At 36.7% G+C, this 18,874-nt stretch overlaps 1 protein-coding gene across 1 annotated transcript in view; it reads left to right on the forward strand.

The window, feature by feature from the left end:
• Nucleotides 1-18,874, forward strand: part of LOC110093434 (aminopeptidase P2) — an 85,153-nt gene that overhangs the window by 54,452 nt on the left and 11,827 nt on the right. Inside the window, exons 8-10 of the mRNA XM_020818313.2 lie at nt 6,645-6,835; nt 7,607-7,715; nt 7,849-8,003. Of these exons, the coding sequence (XP_020673972.1) occupies nt 6,645-6,835; nt 7,607-7,715; nt 7,849-8,003 (455 nt within the window). The remainder of the gene's footprint in view (nt 1-6,644; nt 6,836-7,606; nt 7,716-7,848; nt 8,004-18,874) is intronic.

Raw genomic sequence — 18,874 nt, forward strand, 5'->3', positions numbered from 1 at the left:
CACTGTATTCAGGCCATACAGCGCGTCGCTTCCAGGGGACGCCCTAGCATTAACACAATTTCTTAAAGGATTCATGTCATTGTTGTTCGACAAGTTTTACGCTAGCTGTCGACTACCTAACGCAACCCTTCACTTTTCTCATCCAGGACTTGGGACCTGGCAACGGTAGTGTTAAATAATGACATTTAAAGGATATTTAATTAAATTAATATGAATTTTCGGATTTAATAATTACCTAATTTTCAAAAATCCATAAATCTTCATTTTCATCAAATCATTGTTTCAAAATTGGTCCTTAACATATATTAATAATAATATAATAACTTTCGGATTAAAATAATCATGAAAATTAGTGAAAATAAAGTTTTCGTCCAAAATCAAAATTTTCGCATTAAAATCATTCCCAATACCCTTAGAAATCATTTTCGTAAAGGTGTCTTACAAAATTAAGTTTTAGGTCAAAACCCTAACTTATAAATCTCCAAAAATCTCCTCAAATCTCTATGTTTTATTGCCAAAACAATCCTCTAAATATTCCTTAAAGATTTCGTAAAGAGATTTCGAAGAAATTCCAAAATTTTATAAAACCCTAGAATTTTCTTTCTCAAATATCTAGAGATTGAGAGGGATTCGTTTGAAAAGAATCATACCGGAGTGTTTCCCTCTTCGCCCTCTTCGATTCGACCTAAATTTCTCGCCGGAAAAACGTCGTCGGAGCCACCCTCGCGGAACCCGCACGGTCCGCCCGTCCGCCTCTCCTCTCTATTTCGGCCGATCGTTTGCGTGAAATGAGAAAGGGGGGGGGGGGGGTTTGCTATAGGGGGGGGGGTTTGATATATTAGAGAGAATAGGGAATGCTAAAAGACCAAACTTCCCTTAACTAAATTTAGGCTTTTAAATGACTAAGGGTAAAATCGTCATTATGAAACTTCGTTAAATTTTAACTCCTAAAATAGGCTAAATTAGGTAAGGGTTATTTATATAGAAACGATCAGAATTTCGCGTACGATTTTCTAAAATTAATTCCGTTAAATTCCGTTAACGTTGAAAATCTCACTAAATTCTCGTCGCGGCACTTTAAAAAGCGTGCAAAGCCTAAAATAGCATTTTCGGGTTTTACAATCTCTTCTCTTAAATTGCCAACATTTGGAATACAGATTATGCTGTTATGCTTTAGCAATCTTTTGTCATTGAATACAAAAGTCTCTAACTGGCATGCTTGTACTTTCTTTATGATGTCTTGAAATTTTACATCTTGATGTAATAAAGTATATATTATATTCTTCAAAGTGGATTGTATCATCAACTGATTTAATAACATGTCTTTAGTATCTTTCTAATTGACTACTAAATCTCTAATCTTTTCATGTCCTGATTATCTGCTCCTGTTGGGTGATTAGCTAATTTGCATATCCAAGAATTTTCCTGCTAAGTGCATCTGCCATGACATTTGTCTTTTTAGGATGATACTATATATCCAAATCATAATATTTAATGAGCTCTAGCCACCTTCTCTGTCTCAAATTAAGTTCTTTTTATTGAAAATATATTTGAGACTCTTATGATTTGTAAACACTTTATATCTGACTCCATATAAATAATGTCTCCATATTTTAAGTACAAAAATCATAACTGCTAATTTCAAATCATGCGTGGGATAGTTTTTTTTCATAAACTTTCAATTGCCTTGAAGTATATGCTACCACTCTACCATGTTGCATTAATACACATCCAAGTTCCCTCAATGAAGCATCACAAAAAATTTGAAATCTTTTTTAACCTGATGGAATTGTTAATATTGGGGCAGTCATTAAACAATTTTTTAGCTTTTGAAAAACTCCTTCACACTGATTATTCCATTCAAAATTTACAGTCTTTTGATTTAATCTGGATAACGACATTGCAATCTGAGAGAATCCTTCTACAAACCTGTTGTAATAACTAGCAAGACTTAGAAAACTCCTCACTTTTGAAACTGCTGTTGACCTTGGCTACTTAGCAATGGCTTGAATTTTATTCTTATAAACAGAAATGCCTTTTACCAATAATCACATGCCCAAAAAAATTTACACTGCACAACAAAAATTCATACTTCAAAAATTTAGCATACAACTTGTTCTCCTTAAGTGTTTGCAACACTACATGCAAGTGACTGGATGACTCTCCTCATCTCTTGAATAAATCAAGATATCATCTATGAACATAATTACAAAAATGTCCAGGGATGGTTTGAAAATTTTGTTCATCAAGTCCATAAAGATAGCTGGAGCATTCGTCACTCCAAATGGCATCATAACAAACTCATAATGGTCATATCTGATTTTGAAAGCAATTTTAGCTATATCATTCTCCTTAATGCATAGCTGATGATATCCAGAACGCAAATCAATTTTAGAGAAAACTGCAGCTCCCTCCAATTGATCAAATAGATCATCAATTCTGGGTAAAGGATATTTGTTCTTAACAGTAAGCTTATTCAATTTTCTATAATCGATGCACATTCTGAAACTCCCATATTTCTTCTTTACAAATAAAATTAGAGCTCCCCATGATGAGGAACTTGGCCTAAGAAACCCTTTTATCTAATAATACGAGATTTGGAAAAGTGTATTCAAGGCGTATAGATCCAATTCATGCTCCAGAGTAGATCCAAGAATCTGAATCATCTCTTGAAATTGAGGTAAATACAAGTTCACCAAAAAAACCTCCTTTGTACCCCATAACTAACTTTGCATCCTTCCATATTCACATAAATTTTTTGGTTACACTAAATAATATTCATATTTCTAATAATATTTTTAAAGCCTTATTTAATGAAAATTAGAGAAGTGCCATGAAAGATGAAATGTAGGTTCTAAAAAAGAACAATATATGGGAGATCATTTATCTACCAGTAGGGAAAAAATCAATCGGCTGCAAATGGGTGTTCTATATGAAATTCAAAGCTAATGGTACCCTGGAAAGGTATAAGGCAAGACTGGTGGCGAAAGGGTACACTCAAACATATGGGATTGACTATCAGAAAACTTTTGCACCTATGGTCAAGATGAACACCATGAGGATCTAGCTCTCACTAGCAGCTAATTATAAATGACATCTAGAACAGTTGTATGTAAAAAATGCATTTCTACACGTGGACTTGGAGGAAGAAATATTTATGGAGATTCCACTAGAATTCAAGGAACAATCTAGGGTTAACAAAGTGTGTAGGTTAAAAAAGGTTTTATGATGTGAATCAATCATGCGGTGAAATGTGAATTGCACTTAAAATTAATAGAAATATTGAATCAAAGTTTGCTACCAAAACTTTATGCGTAATCAATTGAAGTTCAAGAATTAAAAGACGAATGATTAAGTAACAACAAGAAGTCACAGTCAGAGATTAGAAGGCTTTTCAAAATAACGTCAAAATTTCAAGTAATGCGAATAGCTAAAATAACAAAGCCCCAAATTTAAGGTTTAAACCCTTCACCTTAGGATCCGTCACTCAATTTGAAGTGGAGGCTTAGCGGAAAAGGACCGTAAGTAGGCTTAGCGACGCTACGAGTAGACAAGTGATCTTGAGGGGACTCGTCGCCGGGGAGGGAGCCGGACTCGCAGGAGTAGGTGGTCGTCCTTCAATGATCCACGTGTAGACGGAGAAATGGTCGTCGATGACCTCCGCTAGTGGTGGTAGAATCCTCTCCAAGTATTCCTCGACGGTATCGTCAAAGTCGAAACCGACGTCGAAGAAAGGTGATCGGAGAATATTGACCCTTCCGCGGTTGTCGTACTCAAACCCGAAATTTCACTCAGGTACCTCCATGCGTTCTTGCCGGGAGCCGATGGAGCATGCTGGGAGGAGAAGCAAGAGGTCACCAAATTATGAAATGGTGTCGGGTTGCTGTCGTGGGAGGAAGGGCTTGGATGGGAGAGCTCCAGCCAACGCCAAGGGGAGCTCGGGTTGGGGAAACACGCCTCAGGTCACGGCAGTTTCAGGTTTTCTGAAATTCGGTTTAGGGAGGAGACCTGGGGGGTGGGAAAACTAATTTTGAAAATCAAAATAGTTTCCAAATGAGGTGTCAATGGTTAATGAGGGAGTAGAGTTTTAATAGGAAGCAATTAATATAATTGAAAGGGGAGTTCACGGGCAAGGATGGCCGGCCATATAGCAGGGAGGGATTTGGAAATTGGAGGTGGGGCCCACGTTTGCAGAAATTAATCCTCAATTAATTCTGAAATTTGTTATTTCAGATTTAATTTAAGTTTAGGTAACTTCCCAAAATTTATTTTAAAAGAGAAGAAAAAGGAATTTGAATTTCAAACACAATCAAATGTGATTAATTGCCTGCCATAATATGGAATATTAATTAGGCAATTAATTAGGCATTAAGATTTTACAATTCCACGGGCTGGGCAACGCAGGGAGGATCGGCGGCAAGGGCCTGCAGGAAGAAAATTTCTTTCAGTGGGCTGGAGCTCTCGGTTGGACTCAGTTGTGGAGTTGGGGAGCTGTGGAGGTGGGGTAGCTGCACGGGTTGGTCTTGGGTTGGCGGCCAAAGGCCTGGAGAGGGACTGGCCGGCGGGAGGAGGCAGCTAAGGTGGCCGGCGGCCTGAGCAGGTCAAGGTTAGGCGGCAGCCTATGCAAGGGGAGGAAGAAAGGGAAAAATCAAGGGATTCGAGCGATCATGAAATTACTAACCTCAGCTATATTCAATTTGAATTTCCACGAGAGTGACTAGCACGAAAACTAGAACTCACAAAGAGATCTAGTCTTCTCCGGCGAACTCACTAAGAGATCTTGGAGGGAGGAACTCACAAAGAGAACAATGATCAAATTTCATTTCATCAAAACTAAAAAAAAATATACAATGCATATTGCCTCATATAAGGAGGCTCAAACTGAAAGAAAAGAAAAGACATAAACGCCCTCGGGGCTACATAAGTCAATTAATGCCCTCAGGGGCAAACTAGGAAAACTAAGAAAATAATACATGACATAAGCTGTAAAGCTCAAAAGTAGAGGATCTGGATCGTAGCCGTCGATCTGCGCCGTCGGCGATGGTACACGTGTCGAAATCGGATGTCCCCATCATTTTATATGGGCTAAAGCAGTCACTTAGAGCTTGGTTTGGAAGATTCTCAGAAGTCATGCTTCTTAATGGTTATCGACAAAGCTAAGGAGACCATATATTATTCTTCAAGCACCCAGACTCAGGTGAAGCACAATTTTAGTAGTTTATGTAGATGATATCATCTTGATTGGGAATGATGAAAAGGATAAAGAAATTCTAAAGAAATGTCTTGCAAAGGAATTTGAAATCAAAGATCTTTGTAGATTAAAATATTTTTTTGGAATTGAAGTGCCCCACTCTAGCAAAGAAATCTTTATTTCACAACAAAAATACATTAATGATATTCTTAAAGAAATAAATAAACTAGCTTGTAAACTAGCACCAATATCAGTAGAACCAAATCTCAAACTGAGGGATGCTAAAGAAGATCCAAATTTAGATAAAAGATCTTATCGGAGGCTTGTGGGAATTTGATTTACCTTTTCCACACCAAACCAGATATAACACTTGTTGTAAGCAAGGTCAACCAGTTCATGCAAAATTAAAACCAGACTCACTTGCAAGCTGTGGACAGAATACTACACTATCTTAAGGGGAACCTAGGTAAAGAGATTCTCTTCAGAAGAGGTTGTGGAATAACTTCAGAAGCATATATTGATGCAAATTACGCAGGATCACTAGTAGATAGACGATTTACCTCAATGTGAAACCTTGTTACATGGAGAAGCAAGAAACAGAATGTGGTGGCAAGATCTATTGCAGAAGCATAATACAGAGCTATGACCTTTGAACTATGTGAACTACTATGAATCAAGATAATTCTAGAAGACCTAAGGATCAAGTGGGAATGACTCATGAAGCTACACTATGACAACAAATCAACAATCAGCATAGCTCATAATCCGGTTCAACATGATAGGACCAATCACATAGAAGTGGATAGATATTTCATAAAGGAGAAATTAGATAGTGGTCTTATATGTATCGACCATGTCTCATCAAAAGACTAGCTTGCATATATTTTTACCAAGGGACTCGATAACTTTACCTTCCTAGGTTTGTTTACCAAGTTGGGAATGACAAATCTGTATTACCCAGCTTGAGGGGGAGTATTAAATTCTAGCCGTCCCTTAGCATTTTGATCCCATGGCTGGATAAGAATCCGTGAGAGGCTCACTTATTAAATCCTAGCTGTCCCTTGGCATTTTGATCCCACGGCTAAGATGGGAATTCATGGGAGGCTCACTTGGATCACGTTGATCTCCTTCCATATTTAGATGGTTGATTTAGGAAGGATTATATTAGAGCAATTATGAATTATTCTGTAATTATTTGTTTATTTATTAGGATATCTTGTACAAATTTTTAAATGGGGATAAGTTTGTGCAATAAAATTAAGTATTTTTCCGCTCCAATTTTTTGAATTTAACATTTTCAACTACTTGGGGTGAATCTTTTTTCCTCTCCAATTTTCACTTATTAAATCCTTTTTTTTTGCATGCCTTTCATGGATTTTTCTAATAGTCTGCATAGCTTTTTCATAGAAATTCTTGAATCTAATTGTTTCTTACTTATTGCTGCTCATTTTAGGCTATGGTGCAAATGGAGCTATTATACATTACCGCTCAAATCCTGATAGTTGCAGCATTGTTGGTGACAAAAATCTCTTCCTTTTAGATAGCGGTGGTCAATATGTTGATGGTACTACTGACATTACACGAACGGTGCATTTTGGTGATCCTACGGCTAGGCAGAAGGAATGCTTCACTAGAGTTTTACAGGTAATTTTTAATTTCTTTCACAATTTTCATTGAAAATTTAATATAAATCAATATAATTTTTTTCATTTGTCAAGTTTTGAGGCCTATCATTTTACAATCATTTTATATCATTTTGCCCTTCTCCTTTTCACAAAGTAGCACCTTCTAACAAAACAATGCCACACTTTGGTCCTTTTAAGAAACAATCTGCATACTTTATATTAATGTTAAGCAGGAATTAAGATCAATGAACTCATGAAAACACTCCATCACCTAAGTTTTCAGTATGCCCATTTTCAGCTAGAAAAATCTAATTTGGTTGACATGCTGTAAATGTTCGTTTAGGCAGCATATTTTTTTAAACAACTCCATTCTCATGCCTACCACTTGCTCAATATGACATCATAAAAATGAAAAATGAGCTTTTCACCATATCCCCTAACTCTAACTAACGAATCTTATGTAAAGATATTGGTAATTCCTCTCTGTTGTTGATTTCTAAAGTCAAATAGTAGAGTTGCAAAAAAAAAAACACACACACACACACACAATATACATTTCAGACACACAAAGGGATCACCTTGTGACTTAGAGCTGGCAATATAATTATTTGATTCGGGTATAACAGCGTATCTTAAAACAATAGTTTCAGTGAGACTTTTGGAGAAGGTGGGGGGTGGGTGGGTGGAGGGAGGGGACTGTAAAATACTCTTTATTCCATCTTTTATTTGGAAATCATGCCAAAATATGGTTTTAGTATTTTGTAACCGCATTCTTCTTTTTTTTATATAGGGTCATATAGCTTTGGATCAAGCAATATTCCCTGAACGTACTCCTGGTTTTGTGTTGGATGTGCTTGCCCGATCTTCTCTATGGAAAATTGGGCTTGACTATCGACATGGTAGTTTTATTTTTTACTTTGTCGAGCTGTAATTTGGAACACCCATAAAATCTGCTCGGCTCCTATCATTGTAATTCTGGTATGCACATTCTCTTGTATATATTGTCTAAGATTTCATCTTTACATGTTTTAGGTACTGGACATGGGGTAGGAGCTGCATTAAATGTCCATGAAGGCCCGCAAAGTATAAGCTTTCGATATGGAAATATGATTGCTCTGCAGATGGGTATGATTGTTAGTAATGAACCTGGATATTACGAAGATCATTCCTTTGGCATCCGAATTGAGGTATTTTGTGCAGTTCCCAAAGTCCTTGTTTATTTTAGGGTGCACAATACATGTGATATTGGTTTTAACTGATTATTGAATGCTGCCAGCTTACATGGTTGCAGGTTTTACCAAAGTCTACATGTTTTAATGGCATTTGGTGTGTTAGCTTAAATCTTTCCACGCTTAAGTATTCATTGGTTTGCTACCTTTTTCATAATAATTGAAAAGCATGCGCCTCAGGCCATTGGAACTGCAGCTGATTTAGCATTTACATTTGTATTATATATCAAGTAGGCTATTAACTCATTGGCTGGTCCTGGTTCTACTTCAGATCAATGAATTTGGCTTCTGAGCACAGAATTGTTTACATTAATATTTTAAAACCAATCTCAAGCTAGTCTTTTTTTTTTTCATTTTGGGCCCGAACATTTATTGGAAGCTATATTAAGCTCCTTAGTTTTTAACAACTTAACTTTGAGTTTTTCATTTTCTCCTGTCCCAATGACCACCATGCCTCAAATTTACATTGACTTGCTCTTAAGAAAGTGATACCTAATGACTCAACTATTGTCCTATACCTTTTTTTTGTGGTACTTTTTTAGATTGATGAAATACATGAACTCAATTGCAATGGAATTTCTTGGTAACGTTTGTCTTGTACAATACATAAAGATTAGCAAAAAGTGATTTTTACTTTAATTTGTACATACGTGTCATAAGGTGATGCCCTATGAGCTAGGTCTATATGGCATAACTCTCATTATACTAAACAAGTCTAGGGAAATTTGAGAAATATGCCCATAATTTTATTTCTTGGAGAAATATACTTGAAAGTTTTGTTTGGACTAAAATACCCTTTCTTTGGAACGAGAACTACTTTTTTTAAGTTCACTGCAATTTGGTTTGAAAAACTTTTAGACAAGGTTCGAACAAAATTCTAATATGATTATGATCATATGCAATAAAAAAATGATCTATGACCTAATCAAACATTAATCGTTGTTATTAGAAATTGTTTTATCAAGGTTCAATATAGGTTGAATAAGATATTGTTAGAAGAATTTATAAAAGTTGAATAAAATGTTCAAATAATGTTCGTTTAATATTCGAAATAACCCAACAAATTTGGAGTGATTATAATAGACAACATGCAATAATTCAGTTATAGCATGGGCTGAATAGTAATCAAATAGGGTTTGAGTAGGTCCGAATAGGGTAGATACAACTAAGGTTTACAAGAAACAACAATAACATCAAGCCTTTATCCCACTATGTGTGGTCTACTACATGATTTATTTTTCTCCATTGTGTCTTATTAAGAGTCAAATTCAAATACAACTAAGGTTTAAAAAGATGAAATCGAGAAGACGTTTTTCCTTAGCAAGATTAGGCGTAAGCCTCAAGGCAGATCATGACATAGGCCTCAAAATAGAAAAAAAAAACTCATAAAATTACAAATAATTCATAAAAATGATAAATAATAAAGCTGTCAACATATTTAATCGATTCATCATCATAAAGACATAAATAACAAATCTTAATATGAAATGTTATTATAAAACAAAAGTTTGAAATAAGATTCAAGTTAAAGATTCTCTTAAAATTTAAGTACGCACAAGAATTAAGATTCACGGCAGCCTCATTCTCAGTTTCATATTCTTCAGAAGAGTCCTCTATGTAATAATTATATCATCAATGAATTTTGTCTCATTGTCATCTTCTGTTGACCTCTGTATAATACCCAAAGGAAACGAAAATGAAATCATATCTTAGCTTTTTCTGGATCCCGCGAATCCTGCGAAGTTCCGCCGAGGTACTATGCAGTAGTGCCGAATCGATCATCTCCTGCAAAAATTGCATCTCACCTCGATCAAGCGTAAATAGTGGAGGAATGGAGGTTTCTGGATGCTCTCGACTTCAAACCGAAAATCCACGCCCCTTCTCTGAAGTCGGTCAGCCCAGTCCCGCTGGCGATCTCCCGACCTAACTCTTACCTCCACTCCTGAAGCTGCCAAACTCCGACCACCATAGCACTGAAACTCCTCCTTCCCTACCTTGCTGAAATCCTCCGTCCATTGAGAGCTCCCTCTACCCAACCTCCCTCTGCCCTAGCCTTACCCGAGCCCTTCCGATCCAGAGAGAGAGAGAGAGAGAGAGAGAGAGAGAGAGAGAGATCAATATTTTTATTTGTAATTAAACAATAATAGGTATAATTAGTTATAATTAAATTTAATTATAATTAATCTTTTTTAATTAATATTCCTTTTTAAAAAAATAATGGTGCCTTTCCTCCAACCTCGATCCACGTGCCACCAAACATCGCAAAGGTATGAATTATCTAAAGCTTAGATTCTTGCCCTTGAAGTTCGCGGCGCACCAGAAAATCGCCTATACACGTCTTTATTGCGCGTGGTGGGATGGGACCCCAGTGCGACGCCTACGACGAGGCGGGTAATCACCTACAAGCCCTACTTCAATGTTCGTTGCGCACCGGGAAATTGCCCATACACGCCTTTATTGCGCGTGGTGGGATGGGACCCCGGTGCGGCACCTACGGCGAGGCGGGGTTACTCATAAGTACCTCCGAGCGGGGGGGGGAAGCAAACTGCATTTTCTAACAGGTACCCTCGAAGACCCCATACATGCCTTTATTGCGCGTGGTGGGAAGGAAGATCACGGCCGTGGTGTCCTCATCTGAGGGCACCTATCATACACGCCTTTATTGCGCGTGGTGGGAAGGCCCAGTTTCTCGTAGTTTTCCCCTGAACGGGGGAGACGTCGGGAGGTTGCCGTAATTTCGGGTGAACACGGGTGACTTGTACTTGGACTTTTGAACAAAATCTAAGTGACTTAATAAGCAGTTGAAACCAAATAAAAAAATGTGCAAGAGGCTTAAATTGAATTGAAATCAAACTTGAATCAACTTCAAACCACAATGGACTTTTGAATATTCAAATTGAAATGAACAAGGACATGACTTGGACATAATTTGAACTCAAGCGAATACTTGAGTTGGACTACAGGGGACATAGAGTTTCAACTTGCCACTTGAACTTAACAAGATTATTTGTGTACTTTGAACTTGAATTACAATAAAGCTTGAATTTGAATCTCATTTGATTCAAGATAGCCATAATTTGAACCATTTGAACTCAAACTTGGAGCAAATCTTGAACGAATTTGAGTTTGGACTTGATTTTAATGATGACCCAAAGAATTTCAAATGAACCATAAAAGATCTAACTTGTATAGATTACAAGTGGTAAGCTCCAAATTAAATGCAAAGGAACATATATAGAACTCGTGGTGGAATATTTTCAAACATAAGCAACATACAAGCAAATTTGTTGGGTTTCTTTGTAAATACTAAAATTAATGTGTGATGAGCATCAATGAACAAAACACCATACATGTGGCAGATAAGCTCTAGATGCATACGAATTGTGGATAATGAACATAAAAGTACCTTATGATTTTCAATCCGTTAAACTGCAAGGTATAACAAGTGCCTCTTATGCTCTGTTGACCTTCATGTTATACACAAAAGATCAAAAGAGAGGAGAAAACAAAACGAAAATCCCACATACAAACCTTCCACCCGACGGATCCATGAATCCTGCCGCGATACCTTGCCGAAATCACGCCGATTCGGCGCCGTCCAAGTCTCCTCGCAGGATTCCCGCGTACGCTTCCTCGATCGCTGATTTCTGAGGTCGTTAAATACTGACCCAAACGAAGCCTTCCGTCGCGAACACATTTGACATGCTTGTAGAAGATGTACGACAAATGTGGTGGCATTCCAATCAAGGTGCTAATAAAAAAATATGAACTTCCCAAATAAATATTGGAAAGCTCTTATACCAATCAAAATGCAAGCTATAAACTACTTCCAAGGGCAACGAGAAGCTTATGATATTCAACATAATTCTCACACAAGCGACATATTTGCAAAGTAAATGAGCATGAAGGAATATAATAGCGAAGGACATGTTCACAAGCAAAGCAAGGGAGATGTAGGAGAAGCAGATTCTTTGTTATCAATGCAGACTAATGGGTAAATGAACACACAACAATCTACTTTAAAATTAGAAGAATAAATATACTACAAGACCCTTGATTTATGTATAGCCAACATGAAATCTGCAGTATTCATATCAATCGACCAATGAACTTGTATGTTAAAGATTAGAAGCCCTATTGAAGAGAATTATTAGTTGATGCAAAGACTGACATGCAACAGATACAAGCACCCGCAAACTCTTGTAGCAAGGGTATTCTAGCATCCTCGTAGTCAACATCAAGATACAAATAAGCACACTGATCTGCATGCAATCAAGGATAGAAGATCTGCAATACATACAAGTTCCCTATGAATACAAATGCTTGCACATGTGGGTAGATACAGAAAGACTTCAGTAAATGTAGTATCCTGTAGTCAATTTCAATCTGTGAACGAATATGTCTTCCTGCATACATGTAGCAGTAACGGATGCACCACGAGGACCAAAAGACAGCATTAAAACGCACAAGGACTGCAACAAATGTAAATGCCTATGGGTCCTCGTAGAAGATACATTGTAGGAGACCTACAACACGTTAAATGCCATTTATAAACAAAATACCAAATGACTGCAACAAATGCAAGTATCCATGGGCCACTGTAGAAGACTCATAGTACACCCGGTCTATTATCCACAAACAAGATACAAAGTGACTATATCAAGTGCAAGTGCTTACGAGTTATAATGGGAAACGCATCGTGCATACAACAAGCTATCTACAAGAATCTACAAATGTAAAGTAGGAGATTAGTTAGTGCACTATAATCTATATGTATAAATTATACAAGTAGTGCAAGATGTCTACCTATTCAAAACAGCAAATAACTCAATTCACAAGCTACTACAACACGCCACCGGATCCGCAACATTCATGTAAGCTGACAAAAGGCGTTTCACAAATATTTCAAGAAAGCCCCCGCACGTGCACCGTAGTTTGTATACACATAGGTACACAAGGAGTAAGTACAATTACAAACACCCGCATGAGCCCCGACGAGTATGTTGTAGGAATACATGTTACATCTAGGGATGTTGTGCAGGTTATTAAATTTGAATATGATCCTCCTAAGCAGGTAAATAAGAGTTGACAAGGTCTGATAAATAACTATAAAATGCTCCCAAACACCCGCATGGGCCCCGGCGAGCGTGTTATAAGTATACACATGACGTCTAGGGATGTTGCGCGGGTCAATAAGTGAATTCAAGTTCGAACTCAATCCTTCTATGCTGATCAATAGGAGTCGGCAGGGTTCGAATAATCAAACAAATATACGGTTACGATGATCGATATACTTATATTAATACATTCATATTAGGCCTTCAAGGCCTAACAATGAGAATTCACTAACAAAGGCATTATCGGCAAGTTGATAGGGTCGACATGGTTTAAGCTTTAAATGTAAATAACCCCAAACACTCCAATGAGGGCCACGTTGAATATAGATCTCAACCGGAGGGGTTAATTTCAAGTATTTCAAAATGTCACTCCACAAAGTCCAAAATCCAAAAATAAAAAAAAAATCCAAAAATTCTAAAATTCCAAAAAGATCATCCAAATCCCGGATATTTAAATATGAAAATAAACCATTCAAACACTTAAAGCAAAATTCATCCACCCTCCGCAACAGTTTGCCGGGGTGAACAAATATGAAAATTTACTTTAGTTCACACAGAGTTAATGCCTAGTCGAAAATATCACTAAGATCCATTCTCAAACAATCTTCTGTCAATAAGGACGTGGTACGTGTCCTCTAACCGGCAGTTTTGCCATCAAATGGCACCACATAATAAACGGTTATGACTCGAGGCCCTTTGAACCGAGTGGTTTTGCCGCCAAATGGCAACACGAAATACCGGTTATGGCCAGAGTCAATACGTTCCTTAATGGCATCAAATCATTGAGATATGAATCAATAAGATATGATCGATAGGGCACAAAGCCCTCTGTTAGCTAAGATGGGTTCAAATTTGTCCCCTTAGACAAACATTCACCCCAGGTCTATAAGGTCCCCTTGGACGAAGCAACCCATGGCTGCCGACAAGGATCCTTCTGTCAGGTTGGGTCGACTACTACCTCCTCTGACTAAGTAGACCAGGGACCATGATGGCCCGGGATGACAGAACCATGAGATCTTGATCGGGTCTATCATCCATTCCCCCACCATTCTCTTTAAGTGCAGGATGGTGCAATTTTCAATTTTAAATATCAAATATCCAAATCTTCCAAACCTTAAATTCCCAAATTCCAAATATCCATTGATGCTACTATATGCCATATAACATGTATCTCTACGTATATGATTGACGACTAGCCTTAATCGAAAGTTCTCTCTCGTGATCGGGAGGGGTAATTAACTATAGGGGCTTGCGCCTATAGGAAACCAGAACTCAGATCCTAAAGTCCTCACAAAATGAGGGCTAAATCTTTGGTTAGTGTTTTATCTACAAACCTCATATGCCTTCCAAAATTTACCCCGGAACTTAAATCCGTTAAAACTCCCCCATGAAAGAAAAGCAACATGCGGGCGAAGGCCGGGGCCGAATTTTTGGAGCCCACATCTTCAAAATCTTCTTCAATTACAACATTTTTTCTGACTCTATATATCAATTAATAATATATTCAATATAATCTAAAGCTAATTAACAAATTAATAACATAACAAAACAATTCCTTATATTCAGCTCAATGAGAATATTATGCCACAGGATCCACCTAAACCTAAGAAGATTGTTAATGCTACTTTAGACTATAATGTCTTGGTCCATCTCTGCAAGTTGTCTGCATTGCTAAGCATTTATGATGCTCTCATTATGTCTAAGGACCTTCAAGAGATGCTTATTAAAGCTTTGCAAAATGCAGAACAATATGAGGCATTCTTCGTAGACAAGGTATGAAGGAGACCTTGTACGCTCAGAATCCTCCTAAAATCACCTTTAATGATGACGATCTGCTCTTGGGAATGGCAGATCACAATCGATTGCTTCATATTACTGCGGAAAGTAACAAAACTCAAATGAACAGAATTCTAATTGATCCAAATTCCTCTGTTAATCTAATTAGCCTCAAAACCCTCAAAGGGTTAGCTCTGGATGTCCAATATTTGAACAAAAGTATAGTATTTCTGCAAAGATTCTATGAACAAGGATTAAGAATCTTGAGATTCTTGGTCTTAACTCTAAGTTTTGGGGAACTCTACACAGAGGCAAGATTTCATATAATTGATTCTAACATTTCTTTTGAGGCACTCCTCGAAAGATCGTGGCTGCATGAATATGGAATCGTGCCTTCAATATTGCACCAATGCATGAAAAGATAATCGAGATGGGGAAGAACATCGAATAGATGGTGATGAACAACCATTCTAGGTGCATGAAATTAAAATTTATGACGATACCAAGTATTTTATAACACAAAAGCCAATGATCGAGGATCTTCCAAAAAATTAAATTGCCATACTCGATAAAATAAAGCCAAAAGATTAAGGCAAGAGCAAATTGAAACAAATTATCTCGGTGCCTCATCTTGACAGTAATATTGAAGAAGAAGAAGATTTCTTTGAATTCTATAAGCATGTGATCAAGAGGAAAGGAGAAGTGAACAATCATATATTCCTTTTGATTACTAAGCTAATCAGGCAAATAAGGTACGATGCAGCTCTTCAATTAATCTGAGAAATGAGGAAGAAGAAAAATTCCTCTATCAACCTAGAAGCAATACGAAGCCGCATAATGAAGAGGATTTGGGGACCAACCCTAACTAGGAAGTAAAACAAAGTGTCAATTTTGATTATAAGGATATATGAAAGTTAGACGTCCACAAACATCATCAAAATAGTGCTCATGCCAATGGCACATTTTAAAACTTTGATTCCTCTTTGAGCACAAATGTAGAAATGTTAAAAGCATTGAATGGGGTAATGAGCGTGGAATCTTAGAAAGGCTATATTAAGTCATATTTCCCACAAAATAGAATGTGAATGGGGCGAAGAAAATCAGTGGATAATTGTCCCTCGATATCCCGCACCCCTTATGTAAAAGTTTATTAAGAAAAATATCTTCTTCGTACTGTCACGACCCGGCCCGGCTAGCCCGATTATATCGGGGCGGGAACAGACGATCGTACGGAAGAGCATAATTACATAACAAAATTTTATTTAAAACTTAAGGTTAGAACATACATATCATCCCAAAATACATGAAAGAGCCACTAATAAACTTCAAACTGAATTGTTATAAAGTGATCAACTGTCTCATAACCAATAAAACTTTCTAATTCATCATCACAACATAAACTAAAATTAATTTCGTTGCATTCCGATAACCTTGAAAATCTCACTTAAATTCTCGTCGCGGCGCTTTAAAAAACGTGCTAAGCCTAAAATAAGATTTTCGGGTTTTACACGTACAAACAAACAAACGAGTTCGTTATTTCAGGAATCTCTGGTATAATAAACATATGCAGAGGTCTATTAGAAATGGTTTATATACGACATGAGGTCTTGGATATGCTCGGCGTTCATATCTTGAGTATGCCCATCATTCATATCTCAAGTACGCAACATCCTACAATATTACAGATAAGGATGAAGAGGCACCTGAGTTCGAAATACAAGTTGAAGATCTAATCATGGATTTGAAAGAAGCCCCAAGAGAATATGAAGAGGTGGCACTATAGATGAACTCAAAGAGGTGAGTTTGGGTACTAAAGAATATCCAAAATCAACATTTCTCAATTTAAATCTTCCATATGATAAAGTAGAAGAACTAAAAATGTTACTTCTCGAATGTAAAGATTGTTTCGCATGGAACTACATCGAGATGTCTGGTTTATCACCAGAGATGGCAGTGCACAAGCTCTCCATCAATACTAAAATGTCGCCTGTCAAGCAAGCACCTAGGCAAATGCGACTTAAGATTGAAGAACAAGTCGTTGCTAAGTCAAAAAAACTCATACAAGCCGCTTCATTTGGGAAGAAAAATATGCTGACTGGATCACTAACATTGTCCTAGTAAGGAAAAAGAATGGTCAAGTCCATGTTTGGATTGATTACCGAGATTTGAACTAGGAATGCCCAAAAGACAATTTTCCATTGCCTAATGTAGAGTTTATGGTTGATAATACATTGAACCATGACATGTTCTTATTCATGGATAGATCTTTCGACTACAATCAAATGAAAATGGATCCCAAAGATGAAATGCACACTTCGTTCCGAACTCCTATTGGTATACAATGTTACAAGGTTATGCCGTTCGGTTTGAAAAATGCTGGGGCTGCCTATCATAAGGCGATGACTCGAATCTTTGATGATTTGATTCTCAAACATTTTGAATGTTATGTTGATGATCTAGTTGTAAAAAGTAGAGTTCAACATGAACATATAAATGATCTCAAAATTGTATTTGAAAGAATTCACAAATTTAATTTGAAAATGAGTCCACTTAAATGTGCTTTTGGTGTTTCATCCGAAAGAAATAATTGGACTGTAGTAAGATAGATACTAAGATACATAAAGGGCTCTTTAAATCTTGGAATACTTTATGATCGTGGAGGTAAGACTGCTGAAGTTCTTTCAGGTTTCACATATTCAAATTTTGTTGGATGCTTAGATACTAGAAGATCAATTTCTGGATACATATTTATAGTATGGTAGAATAGTTAGCTGGAAATCATCTTTTCAACACTTAGTTGCATTGCCCACAATTGAGGCCGAGTTTATGGCTGCCACCGAGGCAATCAATGAAGGTCTTTGGCTGCAAGGTCTTCTAAAGGAACTTTGTTTCCCGCTAGGAACATTTACATTATATTGTAATAATCAAAGTGACATTCATCTCATGAAAAATTCTGCTTTTCCTGAAAGATCCAATCATATTGATGTGAAGCTTCATTTTTCATCAGAGATGCCATTGCTAATGATAATGTTGTTGAAAAGATAGTATCTAAACTAGATAATGCAGATGCAATGACTAAGAGTTTGCCAATTGCTAAATTTAATTTTTGTTTGAAATCTGCCAATTGTTGCATCATTGAATATTATATAAACAAAGATCAAGGTGGAGATTGTTAACTTGTGATCTTCATTTAGATTCAACAATCTGATTCTTAAGGGAATTGTCATATGTCTCAGTTTGTTCTCGTTATTTGCGAGTTTACTGATTGTTTGTAATTATGTTTTCTGGCTTATACTAGGAGCCAGGAATCTAACATGTTAGAGAAGTCAGTTTTCTGTTAATATGCATTACTAGCTTATAAAAGAAGCCAGAGACCAATGTTATGTTTTTTGGTGGGCTTATGCAAATTTTCTTAGCTGATATGATAAAATGCATATATAGGTCTGTGTAATGTGCTATTAGCCTATTAGGGGCATCTTAGAAAGCTGAGTAGATCAAAGGGATCAAAGAGAGAGAAAAAATTGTGCAAGGGTTTTTCAAGAAATAAAATTTTCTTTTCCTCTTGCTTCTGCATTTGTAGTTATTAGCCGTGCTTGTGCTCTGTTAACAGATGGTTCTGATTGATTCATTGAATCAAGAAGCTGCATTTGCAGATTGTTATCACAACACAGATTGTTATTTCAACCACTAAATTACTATCCTTTAGCCTTTAAAAACTAAGCTTAAGCTTTAATAAAAAAAAAGATTAACTATGTGATGCAAATAGCAAGTGTGTTTTAGAATATAAGGTGAGTTGATTCTTATTTGGAAAATTCCATGTAAACTCCATTAAATATATAGCCCGAAGAGAAATCCCATGTAATATATAGGTTATCATTTTTTTTTTATGCACAATTATTAATCTCAAACAATGCAATCAATGGATGGAAATCAAAT

The sequence above is a fragment of the Dendrobium catenatum genome, unplaced genomic scaffold (assembly GCF_001605985.2).
Source record: "Dendrobium catenatum unplaced genomic scaffold, ASM160598v2 fragScaff_scaffold_3, whole genome shotgun sequence".
NCBI lineage: Eukaryota > Viridiplantae > Streptophyta > Magnoliopsida > Asparagales > Orchidaceae > Dendrobium > Dendrobium catenatum.